Source organism: Bufo bufo, chromosome 6 (assembly GCF_905171765.1).
Source record: "Bufo bufo chromosome 6, aBufBuf1.1, whole genome shotgun sequence".
NCBI classification, from domain to species: Eukaryota; Metazoa; Chordata; class Amphibia; order Anura; family Bufonidae; genus Bufo; species Bufo bufo.
Window position 1 is genome coordinate 205,772,128 of NC_053394.1, and position 21,304 is coordinate 205,793,431.

The 21,304-nt window shown below is 43.0% G+C and overlaps 1 protein-coding gene across 4 annotated transcripts in view; it reads left to right on the forward strand.

Moving 5' to 3' along the window:
- KAT6B (lysine acetyltransferase 6B) overlaps positions 1–21,304 on the forward strand; it is a 373,094-nt gene that overhangs the window by 220,355 nt on the left and 131,435 nt on the right. For 3 of the 4 annotated variants that reach the window (XM_040435104.1, XM_040435107.1, XM_040435106.1), the window contains one exon: positions 4,131–5,044. In XM_040435104.1, the coding sequence (XP_040291038.1) occupies positions 4,131–5,044 (914 nt within the window). The remainder of the gene's footprint in view (positions 1–4,130; positions 5,045–21,304) is intronic. The other variant, XM_040435105.1, reaches the window with a different exon arrangement.

The window sequence follows — 21,304 nt, forward strand, 5'->3', positions numbered from 1 at the left end:
GTCTCGAGTATACAGTATGGCATGTGTTCACCCCCTCAAAGTTGAACAAAGGGGGGGAGGTATGTAAGAAGGTACAAGGAATCATCGTGGATGATAGGTACGTGACTCCGAGGTTCCTGGCCTCGGTGGAGTAAGTGCCGGTTTTTATGTGTAAGCAGCAGTTGCTGTTTGACACCCTAATACTTAGTATGGCTGTATAGCTGATTCGGTACTGCTCTTACTGGGAGTAGTCAAAGTGCTGGGTGGGTGACTACTCCCCATGTTCCAGGCCGGGTTTTGCCAAGCCTAAAAACCAGCCAGCACTGCCAGGTGAGGAGGATTACCTCAGTCTGACAGTGGAGCTCAGGAGGTGCATGTGCTGGGATCTGAGGCTTGTGCCGTGCTGGAGGGCTGAGATCCGACTGTAAGGGAAACGGGCCCCCTAAAAGCCTGCTATGGACTGCTGGAGGTAGACCTGCCAACAAGATGATTTTTGCTATGTGGACTTTCTATTGTGTGTGATCTAGCACCAAGACTGCAAAGGGACGTTTGTTTTTTGCTTTATGTGTGAATAAATACGGACGTTTGATTTAAGAACTGGTTCTTTGCCTCAGTACTGCGTCCGCACACCCTGTCTACCAGAGCGAATCCCCACACTGCTTTAAACTGTTGTTGCATCTGTCATGCAGTTTTTAGTGAATTTACATGAAATATGAACTGAAATATACCATGGTTAATAAAACGTACCCCTCTGATTTCACAAGTACAATCTACGATGTTCTCCCTGCATTTGGCTGATCATAGTTTCATTAATACTTTTATTATACACAGTCAAGAATATATACGAGTTCTATGTGCTTTACAAATCATTGTAGAGATGTCTGACTGCTGCAGAACTTGGCATGGAGTTATGATTCAGGCTGATATGTGTACGGCATACATATTAGGACATCGTCAGACATCATCCACAACTCCATCCTCCGTCAGGCAAAACTCCCTCCTCCGTCAGACTTTAGACAAAACTCCGTCCTCCCTCATCCAAAACTCCATCAGACCTCAGACAAAACTCCGTCCTCCCTCATCCAAAACTCCGTCCTCCCTCATCCAAAACTCCGTCCTCCCTCATCCAAAACTCCGTCCTCCCTCATCCAAAACTCCGTCCTCCCTCATCCAAAACTCTGTCCACCCTCATCCAAAACTCTGTCCTCCCTCATCCAAAACTCTGTCCTCCCTCATCCAAAACTCTGTCCTCCCTCATCCAAAACTCTGTCCTCCCTCATCCAAAACTCTGTCCTCCCTCATCCAAAACACCGTCCTCCCTCATCCAAAACTCTGTGCTCCCTCAGACATCAGCCAAAACTCTGTGCTCCCTCAGACATCAGCCAAAACTCTGTGCTCCCTCAGACATCAGCCAAAACTCTGTGCTCCCTCAGACATCAGCCAAAACTCTGTGCTCCCTCACTCATAATATGCCCTACTACACACACTCTTCACCTGATGGAGCTGCTAGCTGCTGGAGAGGCAAAGGACCTTTGATGATGTCATGACCATGTGACGAGTCACTTGTGTGGGAGGGGTCAGATGTGCACAGCAGCTGGTAGAATCTACAGAACTGTAGCCATCAAATAGAGCTCTGTACTAGAGATGTGTTTGTAACCTGCATGTAGCAGTGCTGTGTACTGTGTAGCAGAGCTGTATGTGTAACCTGCTTGTAGCAGAGCTGTGTACTGTGTAGCAGAGCTGTATGTGTAACCTGCATGTAGCAGTGCTGTGTACTGTGTAGCAGAGCTGTATGTGTAACCTGCATGTAGCAGAGCTGTGTACTGTGTAGCAGAGCTGTATGTGTAACCTGTGTAGCGGTCAGAGGAGGGAGAGACCGCAAAGCAGGATTCAAGTACAGTACAGCGGACAAGGAGACTGAAGCAAAAGCCTGCTTTATTAAGGAGCAAAATGAAACTGCCGGAAAAGCTGAGTAACAATACAATACCACCGCACCAGCGGCACAATGGGTCAATGACAGGAATGGTATGAACAGGTGAACATAAAACACCAACAGTGGTAATGAGATTTTGCATAGACACAGAATAAAGCTAAACAGCAAACGGTCAGCTTGTAGGCTACTCTCACTACCAATTTCCTATCTAGCCCTGCTACCCAGGGGACGCTTCTGCAGCGCACTGACTAAGTCTCTGACCCTATAACCTATCACAGATAAGGTGCGGTCGCTTGCTTGTCTGTCTTTCTCTCTCTGGTCATAACAGATGCAGCTCTCCACCTCTGGCAGGAAGGATCCGGCAGGTCTCTACACACGGTCCCACTTCTTCTGGAACACACAGTGAAGTCCTCTGTGTGCAGCTCCACAGCTTTCAGGAAAATCTCAGCTAATATAGCCTCCTGCTGCTACAGTCTTTTTCTGTTATCTCTCAGCAGTCCATCTCTCTCTGTGTAGCAGGGCTGTATGTGTAACCTACATGTAGCAGTGCTGTGTACTGTGTAGCAGAGCTGTATGTGTAACCTGCATGTAGCAGATCTGTATGTGTAACCTGCATGTAGCAGAGCTGTGTACTGTGTAGCAGAGCTGTATGTGTAACCTGCATGTAGCAGTGCTGTGTACTGTGTAGCAGAGCTGTATGTGTAACCTGCATGTAGCAGAGCTGTGTACTGTGTAGCAGAGCTGTATGTGTAACCTGCATGTAGCAGTGCTGTGTACTGTGTAGCAGAGCTGTATGTGTAACCTGCATGTAGCAGTGCTGTGTACTGTGTAGCAGAGCTGTATGTGTAATCTGCATGTAGTAGAGCTGTGTACTGTGTTGCAGAGCTTTGTGTAACCTGCATGTAGCAGAGCTGTATGTGTAACCTGCATGTAGCAGTGCTGTGTACTGTGTAGCAGAGCTGTATGTGTAATCTGCATGTAGCAGAGCTGTGTACTGTGTAGCAGAGCTGTATGTGTAACCTGCATGTAGCAGAGCTGTATACTGTGTATATAGAGCAGTGTGTCTAACCGCATGTAGCAGAGCTGTGTACTGTGTTAGAGATGTGTGTGTAACCTGGGAACTATAAAAAAAGTGTAAAAAAAACCCCATAAAAATTCAGATCTAGGCTGCTTTGACCTAGCTTTCAGGGGGTTTTGAGAGCAGTGGTTACGTGAGAGCACACAAGCACTGAAAACGCGCTCAGGATGGCCCAGACAGACCACTAGTAGAAAGGATAATTTGATCCACTATAAATCACAATCCACTCCCATTGTTTCCCATCATCCAGATACAGGTGACAATTTATTACACACCCTTGTCCCTGCCCAGACCATTTCCAGGCACTTAGCAGAAAAAAAAAAGGTGTCCGGTGCCCATTATGTGTTCTGCCTTTGACAGCCAGCCACTATCACCTTTGTTTGTAGTATTGTCGTGAATGAGAAAATTAGACTTCTACAGACTGGAATCATAGCGCCTTTAGTGACAAATTCAAGTTCTGTTTCATATCTGAAAGCGGTCATATTGGAGTATGGAGGCCTCAGTGAGTGCTTCAATCCTGCCTTTGGTATGAAGCAACACACTGCCCTAACTGCTGTGTGATGTAATTTCAGTGATATGTGCAGAAAATCCTGTGGCCACATGTTTTGCCTCTCATGGCATAGGTTCCAGCTGGGATTTTTCAGCAGGTTAATGCTAGTCCACTCACAACAAAGGTTTCCAAGAACGTCTCCAGCAGATTGAAGTACATCCTTGGCCTGCATGGTTGCAAGATTTGTTGCCAATTGAGCATTTATGAGACCAGCTGGGACACCAGCTTCAGCAACCAATGAGTGTGTAGGATCTACAGGCCCAGCTGCAACATCTGTGAGCAAATGTATAGCAGGATACCATGCGGAACCTGTATGTCTCCATGTCCAACCGTATCTTATCCATGCCCAACAATATCTCCCCTTTTATCCAGTCTACAGGCAGCCCAACAGGGTACTAGAGCCTCCTTTCAATTGTACAATTTTCCCCAATTTAAATTTATCTTTTGGCTTTTACACATATAAAGTTTCATTTGATTCCAAAAACTTCCTCTTGGTGCGTTATGTTTTTTTGTTGTCAATGAGTGTACTTTACGGAGTATGAATTCTTATTTTTGATATATTACAAATGTTGTTCCTTCTTTATTTGCAGGTGTATTTCCAATGAAGAAGTTCCTCTGATTTCTTTCCCAGGAAGGGGGCCATCTGGTAGGAGTCAAAAAACTAAAATGTGTACCACCACACTGCCATCTGGTCATGCTGCATCTGTGAAGGACCCCATCTGCAGCCTTGCTGCAACTGACCGCACTAGACCCGGCCCCCATTCCATCAGCTCCACCTTCACCTCCACCTGCTCCCCCCTCAAAGTTAATGAGAAAACGAAAGGGCTAATTGATGGCCTCACTAAGTTTTTCACTCCATCACCTGATGGACGCAGATTTCGCAGACGAATTGTAGACTTGTCTGTGCACTACAGACCTAGAAAAAAAACTAATGATACTGAGGCTTCACATAACCTAAACTGTTCCCCTCAGCCTTCACAACCAGCTCCTTCTCCTCTTTTACATATCACCTCCATGCCAGGTAATAGCCCAGGCTCACAGAAATCCAGCAATTCTACCACTTCTAATTCCCCACAGAGTTCATCAAGCCACTCCAGTGCACCTTCACTCAGAAGCCTCCCCAGTAACAGTCATCTGAAGGGGCTCTTTGATGGACTGTCCCACATCTATGCAACCCAGGGCCAGCCACGCCAAAAAAGCCATCCAAGCTATGCACCTCCAAAACGCATTCGCCGCAAAGGCAGACTCTACCCTTCAACCCACTATTTTGGCAAGAGGGAAACTAGGAGTAGACTTCTTCTCCCACACTCTAACCAGTCTGGCTGGGCAGTATCCCGGTGTCAAGCTTTAAGAGTATTTGCCCAGTTCAAGCGTTCATCATTCCTTATAAAGCACAGGACACTAGGCAGGTTAAAGTATAAAGCAGGAACCATAGGGGCAAGAGACATTACAACAGAAAAGATCAGTCTGGCAGACAACAAGACTAAGTCCACCCAGGATGATGGTAAGCACAGGCTTAAGAAACCTCTGCAAAGCCTGTTTTCATTTAGTCCATGTTTTAAATATGACCCTTCACCACTCTTGACATGTCTGGTTTATTAATTATTTGCGTTCTCCATGTAATAACAATTTTGGAGCAGCTATTTTTACAACTCCATGTTGTACCTGTCCTCTATTATTTGCAATACAAATTTATGAATGAAATGCCAACAGTCTGCAATAAAGTCTAGCTAGGTGTTACCAGTTGGGGGGGTGTTCCTGCACAGTCTGACATTATCCAATCAGTGCTGTCAGTGTCAGACTCTGCAGGGACACGCCTCAGACTGGTAACACTCAGTTGGAACTTTTATTGCAGACTGCGGACAGTTCATAATTTCCTAGTAGAAACAACATAGAGTAATTAAAAATGATGGTTTAGAATTGTTCGTACATAGAAAACGTGAGTTGTTACTAAAACGGACATGTCAAGTAAGGTGACAGGTTCTCTTTAAGATTTCTAGTATTTCTGAAGATAAATTTGCTTGTATTTTTAATGATCTTGGCACAAAGCTTTTGTACAGGGTTGTTAAATCCAGCATGTTTTGTCAGATTACAAGCAGTTTATTAAAGTAAACTTGTCTTCAATACATTTGTCCCTTTTAGACTAGCTTATTTATTTTACTTTTATATATGGTGTCAACATATTCCACAATGCTGTACATATATTGTCATCACTTGCCCCCTTTGCCGCTGATGATCTAAATTTCAAATTAACCTATTTGCATGTTTGGAGGGTGGGAGGAAACCAGAGTAATCAGAGGAATCTAGAGGAACATGGGAAGAGCATATCAACTCCATGCAAATGCTGCCCATACAGGACAGCGCCAGGAAAGTAAAGCAGCACCCCTGTAGTGATGAGCAGAAGGTGCTGTAATGCTGTCCACGAGGATTGGAAAATAATCATAGCAGGCAATTTAGCTCCACCCCTGGTGAAATGCAGTAGTTGCCAGCTACGTGGAAAACCACATGCAGTTTGCATACAGCTTGGGTTATATTTTGGGGGCCATAATTTGGGAACAGGGGTTTGATTAAGGACAAAAAATAAATGCCATTCTTAGGGGATTGTCATGTTTTACATTCATTGACCTAAAATAAAATAAAAATCATGCACCCAGATAGAAATTTCTGTGTCATGGCAGGGCTTTCAAGTGACATTTTTTCAAAAGAATGACTTTAAAAACAAAACAAAAAAAAACTATTGTCTGTGAGGGCAAAGGTCTTAATTTAGCAATGGGACAATTTGAAGTTTGTTTTCAAATTTATCTATTTGTGTAAAGGGCAGCACTTCCTGGCATAGACTGGGAGCAGCTATTGTCACATAATCATACATAGGAAAAATGGAAAGGCTTTACCTCTAGGTTAGGTACTGCAAAATTTATCCCTATAGGTAACAAGTATAAACAGCTAAAATAAAACCCCACATGGCTTACAGCTACTGTATAAAGTGCAATAAACTCCGAAAAAAAAGCATTTAAAAAATACAAATTTAAGGGGTCAGCTGTAGCCTTTGAAATCCAGATGTACAAGGCTTAAAACCTGTAAAAAAAAAATTGGGATAAAATCTGCGAAAATACTAAATAAATGGCTGGTGGCCAAAGAGAGCAAAAAAATCCCTAAAAATTCTTTAAATATATACAGTGCTGTGAGAAAGTATTGGCCCCTTACAGATTTCTTTTGTTTTTGCACATTTGTCACACTTAAATGTTTCAGATTATCAAACCAATTTGAATATCAGACCAAGATAACTGAGTAAATACAAAAATTCACGGGGTCATTTATCAAACTAATGTAAACTAGAACTGGCTTAGTTGCCCATATCAACCAATCAGATTTTTCCTTTCATTTTCCAAAGGAGCTGTCCAATATGAAAGTTGAAATCTGATTGGTTGCTATGGGCAACTAAGCCAGTTCTACTTAACTCCAATTTGATAAATGTCACCTTCAGTTTTTAAATGAAGATTTCATTTATTGAGGGGAAAAATGCTATCCCAAACAACCTGGTCCTATGTGAAAAAATAATTAGAAAGCCGAGTTCAATTTCACTTGGCATAACCCAGTCTGATTACTGCCAGACATGTAAAATCAAGAAATCCGTTAAATAGAATCTGTCTGACAACAGGAAGTAGGCTAAAAAATCTTTAAAAAAAGTAACACATCATGCCTCTATCTGAAGAAATTCAAGAACAGATGAAGAAGAAAATCATTGACATCTATCAGTCTGGAAAAGGTTACAAAGCCACTTCCAAGGCTTTGGGCATCCAGCGAACCACAGTGAGAGCTATTATCCACAAATGGAGAAAAAAGCGGGTGGCCAGCCTGCCAAATTTACTCCAAGAGTGCATCGACAAAATAACCCAGAGCAACATCTAAGGCACATCTGGTTTAAAACTAACACAGCATTTCAGAAAAAAGAACATCATTACAACATTAAAACATGGTGGTGGTAGTGTGATGTTCTAGGGTTGCTTTGCTGCTTCAGGACCGTGACAACTTGCTGTAATTGATGGAACCATGAATTCTGCTCTCTACCAGAAAATCCTGAAGAAGAATGTCTGACTATCAGTTTGTGGCCTGTTGTCGAAATTTTAGTATATGGAATTATGCGGACATTTTATCTTAGGATGTGTGTGTGTTTTATAGATTGTCATCTGTCTCCCTGTGTCGGATTTAACTGAGGAACACTCTAGCAGAGGGTACTTGGGTTGAATCGGGACAGCGGTAAAACCGTATGAAAACCTTCTCATGGGCTTGGAGACGTGTTCTCAGTGTGTAGGGGGGCGTTTGCCGGTTTTGACGGTTTGTGAGCACGAACTGCTTCTTCTCTTCAAATGTCTATACACATTAGAGTGAAGTCTGCATAACGAGAGATACATATTATACCTCTGCTGCGGCTTCGCTATACCTTTCTGGATACATATCTGCTTTTAAAGGGACACTGACAGGCCCTATAAACATATTTAGTTATTCCTATGCAGTCATAGATCTATTAAAGTGTATTCCAATGATCTAAGAGTACCCCCTGTCCGCATTGTAAACCATGTAAAAACAACTTTATATTGATCTGTCAATCACATTTCTTTATGCCCAAGGGGCGTTTTTTCACATTTCTTTATGCCCAAGGGGCGTTTTTTCTCCTACCTTTATGCCCAGCCGCGCCTCAACTGTCGCTTCCTAGCGCTGCCCAGCTCATTATTATTCACTGCGCTGGGCGGCTCTTACATTCCCCGACCCTGTCAGTTGCCGCGCATGCCCGATAGATACTTATGGGCATCGGCCTCAATCGGACCATCTGCGCATGCGCTGGCACCCTCCCAAGCCTGTAATTGAATCCAGCGCTCTTCTCTCGGGCGCTGGATTCAATTACAGGCTTGGGAGGGTGCCGGCGCATGCGCAGATGGTCCGATTGAGGCCGATGCCCATAAGTATCTATGATCGGGGAATGTAAGAGCCGCCCAGCGCAGTGAATAATAATGAGCTGGGTGGCGCTAGGAAGCGACAGTTGAGGCGCGGCTGAGCACGAAGGTAGGAGAAAAAAAGCCCCTTGGGCATAAAGAAATGTGATTGACAGATCAATATAAAGTTGTTTTTACATGGTTTACAATGCGGACAGGGGGTACTCTTATATCATTGGAATACACTTTAATAGATCTATGACTGCATAGGAATAGCTAAATATGTTTATAGGGCCGGTCAGTGTCCCTTTAAGACATGCATATCTGCCTTGTCGGTATACTCGTACTGTATACTGACAATAGCCGTAGCAATGTTCCGCTTATAGTCCCAAATCTATAAGAACCAGTAGAATGATCTTCATTAGATACTGGTCACTTTGAGCAGTATTGAATAGGATCCATGCTGACAGTGATGGGGGATGGGCGGCCACCTGGCTCATCAGACAATGGACATGACTCATCCTTTCTTATACAGGGATGGGGTGTGTGCATTGCACTGTCCGGCCATGGTGATGACCTCCCCTGTCCTTTTGATATGTACCTGTACTTTCTCGGCTGACTGGCTGAAATTGTAAAGCCGTCTCCTACTGGGCGTCGTTCTATTGCCTTAATAAAGAAGGAGTCTGGATCCAATTGGGGAGCTTTTTACATGGACTCCAGCTTGAACCAGCATTGTGTCTGACTCTTCCTGGGCTAAAGAAGTACTTCATCCCTTATACAGAAAGAACTGAATAATAGCTACGGAATTGTTTGTGCTGGGCGCACTTTAATACTGAAGTGCACCTTTTAGTGCATCGGAGATTTGTGCGCAAAGTTCAACCAAATTATCCATATCAGGCCTTAAGCTCAAGTGTACTTGGGTTCTGCAGCAGGACAGTGATCTGAAGTACAGCAGCAAGTCCACTTCTGAATGGCTTTAAAAAATTAAAGGATTTGGAGTTGCCTAATCCAAGTCCGGACTTAAATTGAGACACTGTGTTATGACCTTAAACAGGCCGTTCATGCTCAAAAACCCTCCAATGTGACTGAATTAAAACAATTGTGCAATGAAGAGTGGGCCAAAATTCCTCCACAGAGATGTGAAAGACTCATTGCCAATTATTTCAAATGCTTGTTTGCAGTTGTTACCGCCAAGGGTGGCACAACCAGTTATTATGTGTAGGGGCAATTTCTTTTTCACATAGCGCCAGGTTGGTTTGGATAGCATTTTTTCCCTTAAAGGGGTTGTCCGGTTTCACCCAGGCAGCCCCCCTGACAAGAGCATTGGAGCATTTGATGCTCCGATGATCTCCTTTCCCCTGAGCTAAATTGCGCAGGGCAAAGGCGTTTTCAGGAGATCCGGTCACGTACTGGGCTCTCCTCAGGGCTGCCAGGCGGAGGCTTCCGCTCAGCATTGAGCCCGGTGACGTCACCGGCTCTGATAGGCGGGCTTTAGCGCTGCCCTAGCCTGTAAAACGGCTAGGGCAGCGCTAAAGCCAGCCCATCAGAGCCGGCGACGTCACCGAACACACTGCTAGGTGGAAGCCTCCGTCCAGCAGTGTGTTATTGTACAGAAAAAAGCCCTTGCCCTGCACGATCCTGCGCAGGGCCAGGGAGACCATCAGAGCATAAAATGCTCTGATGATAACATAAGAGGGCTGTGTGGGTGAAAATATAGGTATGTCTGGGTTTGGCTCTGAACCCAGACAACCCCTTTATCCTCATTTAAAAACTGCAATTTTGTATTTACTCAGGTTATTTTTGCCTGATATTCAAATATGTTTGAAATCTGAAACATATAAGTGTGACAAATGTGCTAAAACAAAAGAAATCTGTAAGGGGCAAATACTTCACAGCACTGTAAATGCTAAAAACACAGTCAGAGCAGGTAGGTCTCCTAAACAATGGTAGCGGGGAGATATGCACTGAGGAGCAGGAAAAGGCAGGGCTACTAAATTAGTTTTTTAGCTCTGTATACACAAAAGAAGAGAAAGGAGCTGCTTTCAGTGGTGCTAGGGCTGTTAACACATCTAGTAATATACTAAAGTGGCTGAATGTAGATATGGTCCAAGTTAAGCTAAATAAGGTAAATGTGAACAAGGCTCTGGATCCAAATGGATTACACCCAAGAGTTATTAAAGAGCTTAGTTATTGCTGCACCCCTCTTTTTATAAAGATTATCTAGTGACTGGTACAATGCCAAGCAACTGGGGAAGGCAACACTGGTGCTGATATTCAAAAAGTGCTCTAGGTCTTGCCTAAGTAATTTCCAGTGTAGGAAAAATATTTGGAGGACTCTTAACGGACATCATAAGTGATAAGCAGGGACAGAAGTTGTCAGACTAAGGGCTTTTTCACATAACCGTTATGCATTCCATTATGGCTTTCTGTTATAACATGGTTATAGCGGAAAATAACGGAATCCATAAGATGGGAATTAAAATGGAAGCCTTTAAGCGGCATTCTTTTTTGATTTGACATAATAGAAGTCTATGGGAAAACCTAACGGATCCGTCTGGTTTCCGTTATGCTGGATGGAAAACAAAGTGCTGTTGACTGCAAGGCAACTGTGATAACCAGCCACCATCCTGCTTATTGTTGCTAAGTCCTGGCAATACTGTTTTAGTGGGCACAATTTGTCCATTATACAGACTCTAGAAGTGCTAACATCTGGGGACTAGAAGAATTTGGCCCTAGCTTCATAACTTAGAAATGGGACTTAAATGGGACTCGTCACCTCAAAATGCAATGCAATCTGAAAGTGTCATGTTATAGAGCAGGAGGAGCTGAGCAGTTTGACAGCAGATTAAGTAAAGCGGCTTGTAAAACCAGCACCAAGGTGCTATATTCACTGCTCCCCAATCCTACTATACTCACGAGCGCTTTTGGAGGGGTGGAGATAAAGGGGTCTTGTAAAACGAAAAATAGGGTACTTTTTTGTGGTGCAGGCATATACCAGAAGGTTAGTTTTAGTATTTGTTTCTCCCTTAAAAAGGCTCTGTTACCAGGATCAACCCTATTAAACCAGATATACTGGCTAGTAGGGCTCATCATACTAATTAAACTATACCTTTCTTTTGTGTGTACGATAAATAGCTGCAGAGATATGTGTTTTTATTCATATGCAAATGAGTAATTGGAGCACTCGGAGGCGGAGTTGAATCATCTGAGCACTGCTTTATAACACTCCCTGTGCTCTGCACACGCCTCCTTCCCTTGATTGACAGGGCTAGACATCAGACTGAGGGAAGAGCGATGTGCTAGCAAGTAACTATCATATATTTTTTTATACACTATAGCTTCACCACACTGAGATCTGCTCAGAAAGCTAATCTACATCTTACTGCTTTATTCACAGGCATAATTATATTATAATGAAACCAGTAATGTGTGTTAGCTTATATGCATAGAAAAAAATTATATCTCTGTGGTGATGCTTTAGCTTAGTGTTTAGTGGTTTAACCTTGCATGTAGAGATCCTAAGTTCAAGTCCCAGGAGAGTTGTAAGTTTTCTCTGTTATTTTTTTTTTTAAATCATAACCATAATAAAAGACTAAACTATGATAAATAATATATCATCATATAATAATAAGGCCTTACTATATTTAAAATCGTGGTTTTTTTAAAGTTTTTTTTGCTTAAAGGGGGTATCAGAGTTATGAAAAAAAATAATATAGCACTGAATATCTGATATATAACTGAGCTAAGCAAGTTTTATGCAAAAAATATATATATATTTCCTCATTTCCCTGGTTCTTTTCTGGCCCTTTGTTTACATGCAATAAAAACAATCTCTGCCCCTCCCCCTGCACTGCCAAGGGAGTGGAGACAAGAGCTGCCCTGAATGACATGTCTGCCTGCTGGGAGACTGCAGCATGTTGTATGTGTAGGACTATAAGTCCCAGCTGTATAATGACACTGCTAAGGGAGTGAATACAAGAGCTGCCCTGAGTGCTGGGAGACTCTGCAGCATGTTGTATGTGTAGGACTACAAGTCCCAGCTGTATAATGACACTGCTAAGGGAGTGAATACAAGAGCTGCCCTGAGTGACATGTCTGCCTGCTGGGAGACTCTGCAGCTTGTTGTATGTGTAGGACTAGAAGTCCCAGCTGTATAATGACACTGCTAAGGGAGTGGATACAAGAGCTGCCTTGAGTGCTGGGAGAAAACAGCAACTTGTAAGTGTAGAACTACAAGTTCCACTTATATAATGACACTGCTAATACACACAGGATCTTCCCCCTACCTGTAATGCTTTGCAGAACTTCTTTCAGCTCCTGTGCCCAGCATTTGTCTCCTCACTGCCTGCAGCTACACAGTAAACACTTCAGCCCTGAGTCTGTGCAGCTGAAGGGGTTAAGAATCCTAGCAGAGAGCAGAGTGAAGGGGGCGTGGCCAGCACAGTGACTTTCGTTTACAGTCTTGTAAATGACCTTTAACAAAGCAGGGAGAGAAGCTGACATCACAGGTCATGTGACCCTCAGTGAAATCTGAGAAACCAGCCACTGGAGATAAAGTGAGTGAATTGGAAAGCTGTTACATTTGCCCAGTTAGGAACATAGAAAGAACAAAAAAATAACTCGGATAACCCCTTTAAACCTATTACCTGTTTATTCAGACACAATATATGATTATAAAGAAACTAGTAATATTTATTAGCTTTCTAAAAAAAAAACATTATTCTCAATATATTATAAGGGCATAGACTTTTCTTATGGAATAAATGTGGAAGAAAAAAAAATATGAAGAAAAAAATGTTGATATCTCTACGTGCAAAACAAATTGCTTATCCACCAAGCTATAGCATTACCACATAAAGATGTGTTTTTCCCATGCCTATAAGTGTCTTATCTTGTCTTTATAATCATGTACTGTGCCTTTGATTAAGGCCGTAATATGTTGATTAGCTTTCTGAGCAAATCTCAGTGTGGTGAAGCTATAGTGTATGGAATATATTATATTGCTAGCACACAGCTCTGCCCTCAGTCTGATGTCTAGCCCTGTCAATCAAGGGGAGGAGGCGTGTGCAGAGCACAGGGAGTGTTACAAAGCAGTGCTCAGACAATTCAGCCCTGCCTCCTGGTGCTCAAAATTCTCATTTTTATATGAATGAAAATGCAGATTTCCCTGCAGTTGTTTATCATAAAGACAAAAGAAAGGTACAGTTTTAATCAGCATGATGAGCCCTACCAGGCTGTGTGTGTGGTTTATTAGCGTTGATCCTGGTGACAGAGCATCTTTAAAATGTTTAGAGGAAAAGCCTTTTTTGGTTTTGAAGTTGGGGAGGGGGTTATTCATAAAATAGACCAGGCATATGGCCTGTATTTCTATCCTCAACGAATAGAATTTGAATGCTACACTTGCATGCCTAAACATTTTTATAAACTAATGTATGTAGTGATGGTTAACAAAATGAGCTCTATTGCCTGCAAATGCTGCTTATTAAAAGTGCAAACTAAACTTTTGACTAATTAACTATTTGTTCATGAATTTCACATAAATGTATACCGTAGAGCTTGGATCTACTATTATCCTTTTTTGTCAGTGATAGCTGAAGCACAATTGAGGTATTTTCTTGCAATGTAGTAGTAGTACCCACATAAATCATCCTGCTAAAAGTGTTCATTTAATTTCCTTTATGCTCCATTCTTATTCTAATTTAAAAAAGAAAAAAATAACACCCTTTGTTCATACATTTTGCTTGTTTCAAATGTTACTTACAATCTGAACAGGTCTATTTCCACACATTTTACAACTATTAGCTCAACTCTTACTCCTTTGAAGCCTCCATATGTGAACTGCTCAGGCTATTTGGCATGGCTGGTCCAGCCAACTACATTCCTTTTACTGGTTGGTCCTTTTATGTCAGCGCTGCTTTTTCCCCCACCTCTGGCTCTGCTTTCATCCTTTATTCCATGTTGTACTCCTTTCATTTGTTTGGGAGTTTCACATTCCATTCCAGTATTGTATTCTATTTTCCCCCTCTCTAATTTTGTATGATTTACAGATTGTAAGATTGTTGTTCCTTAAATGTCTTTTTCTTTTGGCTTCGTCTTTAACTTACTGTTACTATTGGTTGCTAATTATAAAAATTTATAAACTCTGTAACTCTCTAGTCGTAAACTTATGGGGCACTGTACAGTACAGCTAAGGCTTCGTGTACATCACCGTTCAGCCTTTCCGATCTCCTGCTCTGTTTAGGAGCAGGAGAACAGAAAGGACGGAGAAGGCACATACTGAGCCAAACTGAGCCCTTAGGACCCCATAGACTATAATGGGGTCCATTATGTTTCTGCTTAGAAGAGGCACAACTTTTGTCTCCGCTCCAAAATCATCTTCTGAGCGAAAACATAACGGACCCCATTATAGTCTATGGGGTCCTTAGGCTCCGTTCGGCTCAGGTATGTGTCTTCTCCGTCCTTTCCATTCTCCTGCTCCTAAACAAAGCAGGAGAACGGAAAGGCTGAACGGTGATGTGAACAAAGCCTAACAGAGAAAGTGTTACCAAAGAGGGATCAATGACTAGCTTACTTGCAAAAAACCTCTAAAATATAACTTTTATTTTATAATACAGGTGAAACTCGAAAAATTTGAATATCGTGCAAAAGTTCATTTATTTCAGTAATACAACTTAAAAAGAGTTGCATTAATGCAGCTTAAAGGGAACCTGTCGTCAACTTTATACTGACCTCACTCTGGGCAGCATGAAATAGTGACAGAAATTGAAATGTCTCGCTTTGCATGTAAAGAGTCTATCTCATATATTAGTTTCACCTTTTAAGTTGCATTACTGAAATAAATGAACTTTGAACAATATTCAAATTTTTCGAGTTTCACCTGTATAATGTTAAAATAATTACCCCCACAAAAATCAGTAATTCAATAATTAAATGCCCACAAGTAAAACAGTGTGGCTAGATACCAAAAATTGGATAATAAGAATATAATTTCTAGGTATGTATACTGTACATCGATAAATGCTATGCATAAGGTTTGTGGGCAGTTTGATACGTTTACTCACGGTTCCTGTAATGTATTTCAAGAGAGAAGCGCCCACCAGGGTTTATGACCATAGGATATGATGTCTGGGTAGGATCATTCCCTGGGTGTCCCTTTCAGGCTATCCCTGCCTGAAAGCGGAGCACCTGGCCCGAAAGGGGCGACCCTACTTCTCGGTGGCTAAACCCTGGGAATACCATAGAAGTCCCTTAGAAGATCTGTCACTGTAGGTCCCGATGCATTTCCCCACTTAAGGTAGTCATTGGTTCATCAGGGGACGAAATTAAGCAGCAGATGGCAACCTGGATGATGTAGGCACGAAAGATTGATAGAAAATGCCCCCTTTATATACCTAGGTTAATAGGTGATGTTTGTAAATGTCGCTCACCTTGCTACTACCAAACATCCGGTGTAGACTGTGGCCCTGCCCAACTTCCAGTTCAATGGAACTCATTATGTGTTCCAAAGAAACAAAGGATTAATTGTAGGTGAATTTAGATAAATCTACATATAAATATAAGGTGTAGGCTAGCGATGTATACTCTGCTGGTAATACAACACTGTCAGAATAAGGATAGACTGTGAGATGTCAAATTTCTCATAATGTTATCGTGAGAAGTAACTTCCGGCCGGTGGAACGCATCGGCGGGAGGGACTTTCGATCGGTGGAGCGCACTATAACGGTAAAAGACAGCATGTACTTGCTGAAAAGGGGGCCATATATTCAATCAGGGCTGGTAATGTTGTACTTACAAAGAGCATTAAATCGGCATCGGCGCCGACACAATAAAGTACTTGATACGAGGGGAAGAAAACCCCTTGCCGGCCGGTGGAACACACCGGCCAGAGGAACTTCCGGTCTGTGGAATGCACATTGGCGCTAGTGGAACGCAGATATGCCCCATATATAAGGAGGTTGCATAAAGTTATACTAGAAATATGGTACAAAATGTTAGACAGGTTTTGAACAATTGCCAACAATAGAGGCTGCCAAATTAGAGGATAAAGAAGGGGGGAGGGATTTGCAAATCCAAGGAAGGAGTGTCCTAGAGAAAACAGGCAAAGAAAATCTGGTCATTGAGGCCCAGCGGGCCCACCATTTTAAGGCGGGGATCCACTGAGCCTCCTTTCAGAGAATCCGCCTTTCCCATTCGCCACACCTGGGTGATTTACGAATCACTTCAATCACCTGAAATTTGAGTGACCTATAATCACTATTATGATGATCCAACAAATGACGTGCTATAGGTTTATCACGACTGTGGTTAATGTGCCCAATATAATCTCCTACTCTACGTTTTAATTCCCGTTTATTCTTTTCAACATAATTAAGGGGACATTCACAAGTACACAAGTAAACCACACCCTGAGTTTTACAATTAGCAAAATCTCGCATCGGCTAGATCCTCCCTGTCAATACACTTCTAAACTAAGTTGATTTGAGAATAAGGGGACAACAGATACAATTGTTGCCACACTTAAAAGTCCCTGGTGGTTTGCGGTCAAGCCACGTGCCTTTTCTTTGAGGTTTTTTATAATGGCTATGTACCAGTCTGTCCCTGATTGACCTACCTCTTCTGTAGGTTACGAAGGACTGTGGGGGGGATTATGTCACTTATATCGGGATCAGGCAACAAGATTTCCCAGTATCTCCTCAACACACCAAGGACTTTTTGATTTTATTCATCAAATGTACCGATTATTCTCATGATTTTGTTCTCATCTTTAGGGTGGGGTGCCGAGGAAAGCAGGGAATGTCTATCCTTGTTAAGGGAATGGTTAAATGCGTCTTTTAAGACCCCAAGGGGATATCTTTTTTCGGAGAAACGATCCCATAGATCATTAGCTTGGGATCTGGAGGACTCAAGTGTGGAGCAGTTTCTTCTCATATGTAAATATTGTCCCTTAGGGACTCCCTTTTTGAGACTACAAGGATGATAACTGTCCCATCTTAGTACACTGTTGGTTGCAGTCGGTTTGCAAAAAGTTTCAGTACATAGTTCCCGATTTTTCTTCACTATGTGAATGTCCAGAAAAGCGATATTCTGACTATGGATTTCATATGTGAAATTCTGGCCAATTTCATTGTGGTTAATTTGATGTACAAACAACTTAAAAAGGTCAATGGTTTCATCCCATAAAATCAGAATATCGTCAATGTACCGCCCCCAGAAGCTAATGTGGGGGGTGCTCCTCTCTTCAAATACATTACAGGAACCGTGAGTAAACGTATCAAGCTGCCCACATACCTTATGCATAGCATTTATCGATGGATACATACCTTGAAATTCCATTATCCAATTTTTGGTATCTAGCCACACTATTTTGTTTGTAAGGCATTTAATTATTTATTTTTGTGGGGGTAATTATTTTAACATTATATTATAAAATAAAAGTTATATTTTAGAGGTTTTTTGCAAGTAAGCTGGACTGTACAGTAGCTCCATAGATTGTAGGACTTCAGTTTCATTGTGACATGTTTCATCAGATGCACGTGGAGCTACTGTCTCTAGATGCAGTGGGACAGATGTACCAAGACTGGTGTTACAAACATCAGTCATAGTATAAAGTACATTGGCACAGAATGTAACACATTTATTAAGAAACACAGGCAATCCATGTGCTAGACATTCAATTCCACACCAGGTATGAGCTGGCAGAGATTTACACCGGTTTCTGGCTCAAATGCTACTAAATTTGTTGGTCCTCATGATCAGCCTATTTTTCTCACCTCTTTTGAAAAGTGGCGAAAAAAGTGAAAAGCCACACATTATGGTGCAGTAGTGGAGTCCAACACTTTAAATGTCCCTCAATGTTTCTTGGAAAGAATAACACTATAATACGCCACCATTTGCGGTACCAAATGTAATACTGAGCTGCAAGAACTTCCTGCTGCATCTTACATCACATGGTTCTCTGATATTATGTACATACAGTATGTTGTAGTGTTGAATTTTATTTATTTTTAGCGCTTGAGTACTATAAGCCTAAAATGTCTAAAAGAGATAGATATATACAGTTGTAAAGCACACTGTCAGCAGAATCTACCCTATTCAAACAACCAAAGTCCCTGTATAGTTGATCCTGCTGATTAAAATCATATCATACCTATGCAGACTGGTTACTTCATTCTGGAGACAAATACTTATGTAAATGAGCAGATAAGTATACTGAGGGTGTGCGGAAGTCACTCTGTGCACTCTTGCTCCTCCTACTTCCTCTCCCAGACTCTCCCTCTGATTGTTTGACAGCGCCAGGTTCCTCCTTAGTCAGCTCATGTACTTAAAGGCTTCTCCAGGCTTTCTTGAAAATCTTGCTGTGTGCTGACCTGTGGTGAGAAGTTAGTCTGCTCAGCGCTCACCCCTCTGTCTCACAATCGGTTCCAATGTCTCCGCTGTACTCGCATTACCGCCAGGACTGGGTGTAGGCTCTTCCACTCCGGTCCCTGATGTGTTCCTCAGTCTTCCAAGTCAGCTCCTTTTATGACCTGAACGGTAGAGCTTGCATCCAGTCCCTGAGGTCACATGAGCGCAGTGGAGACTGAGGAATCGTCAACAGTACGAAGGGGTGAGTACTGAACAGAGTAGCTTCCTTCCACAGGTCAGCACTTAGGAAGATTTTCACCAAAGCCTGAATAACTCCTTTAATTGTTCATTTGCAAATGGATTGAAATTATTCTTTCTCCATAATGAAACAGCTGTTCTGCATTGGGATGGTGTCACACACATTTATTTTTTTCTTGTGGTTTTGGGTGGCGGACTACTTTTGCAGTGTTTCCCTCCCCCCCCCCCCCCCCACTATGCCCCATGCCAGCACCTGTGAGAGAGCATCTCCCATCCAGATGGGAACGAGAACCTCCAAGATCGTTTGAGTACCATCACCTTCCTCCTCCTCAGTTCCTTTTTCCTGTCCATAGGACAAGAGATGGTGCTTCTTCTAGATCTGGTTTTGGGCCAGGGGATACCCATCAGCATAAGCCTCCTCTAGGAGCGTCCGTGTAATCTGGATGTTCCATTCTTCCTGTGGAGGATTCTGAGCTCCCCTGATGAGTGTTGCAAGGTGCTTTCCTCCTTTAGGCTAGGTCTACACTGTCGCGCGACAGATAGGGCACAACTACACTGCAACATTTGTCACGCAACTATTTTTATAATGATCATCTATGGTGTCGCAATGCGACATGCTGCGACGCGACAGTCGCAGAAAGATCCATCTCGAATGGATTTTTTGCGACTGTCGAATCGATGTCGCAGCATGTCGCAGCGCGACACCAGAGACTATCATTATAAAAATTGTCGCGCGACAAATGTCGTCGTGTAGACCTAGCCTTAGTGTCCTGCTGTGCCCGGGTTGAGTTGTTCTTTCCGTGTAGTAGGGATTTCGACCTTTTTTAGATCGCAGGTTACCGAGGCACTTCGCTTGGGAGCCTGGTGGGCTGTTGCGGGTTCTGAGACTGTGGGATAGACTTGTAACAGAAGGGGCGCAAATAAAATTACCTCTGCGTTTCATACTGGACCTGGAAGGGGGAGGAGGGGTTTGCAGCAGGAGAAGAAGCACATCTTATAAGAAGGGACTCTAGTCGGCTGCTGAGGAAAGCAGTGTACACAACTGTTGAAGATTGTGGGCAAGTTATCCTTCCCTAAAAGGGAGTTGCCAAACACCATGCATGAGCAGGGAGAGTTTATTCAGCACGCTGACCACTTGGATATGATGCCAGTACGGTACTCTGGGTTACATAAGAAGGGTTTTACCCCAGCATAACTTACTCATCGGGATAGATTGGGTCCAGGCCCTATGGTAATGTGTATTGTATATTGTTTCATGGTTCTAGGAACACCTGTTTCCTCTCAAGGTAAAGAGGGTCTCTTTCTGACGCAAGTCGGCAGTCTCTGTCACTTGTTCAAGGCATCCATAAGGGAAGCCATGTTGGTTATGGGTCTTATGACCTTCTGCATCTCAGCCGTGAAGTGGTCCCAGTTTCACTCAAGGACCCTGCAGGCCTAGGTTCTTGCCTCCTGGGACTGATCTCCCTTTCCCGAGACACAAAAATGTTTCCTTCCAGAGCCAGTTCTCTCCTCAGATTGTGGAAGGTTACAGGGAATGGCACCAGGGGGTAGAAAGGTCAAAGGACAACGCCCTACTGTTCACCACAGATGCGGATCCTTCATGTTGGGGGGCCAGTTCAATTATAGGTTTATTTCAGGGACACTGGAGAACTTCCCTTAGTCCAAAGTCTTAGAACACAACTGAGGTCCATACTTTATGCCTTATCAATCCTGTCACCAAATTGCAGGGAGGCATTTAAAGATCTTCTTACACAGTGCAACAGCAGTGGCATGTATACAGATAGTGGTATGAGGTCCCCCTCTCTCATGGCCATAACTCAGGAGATTCTGGAGTTGGTGGAGGGGGTCTGTTCCTCCCTTTCGGCAGCCTGTTTGTAAGGGTCAGATATATCCATAGACTTCTTGAGTTGCCACACGGTCAGGCAGAGACAGTGGTGTCTGAATCAGGACATCTTCAGTCAGATAGTGAGGCCTCATGCACACGGCTGTTGTGCATCCGTTCCGTGGCAATTCACGGGCAACATCTGTGCGGCGGCCGGGACGGATCGATACCCATTCAACTTGAATGGGTCCGTGATCCGTCCGTACGGCATAAAAATAGAACGGCGAGAAACACCACAGAAGCACTCCATAATGCTACCGTTCCGCATCTCCGTGATTGCAGACCCATTCAAGTGAATGTGTCCGCATCCGTGATGTGGAGTGTACTCGGGTCGGTGCCTGTGTATTGC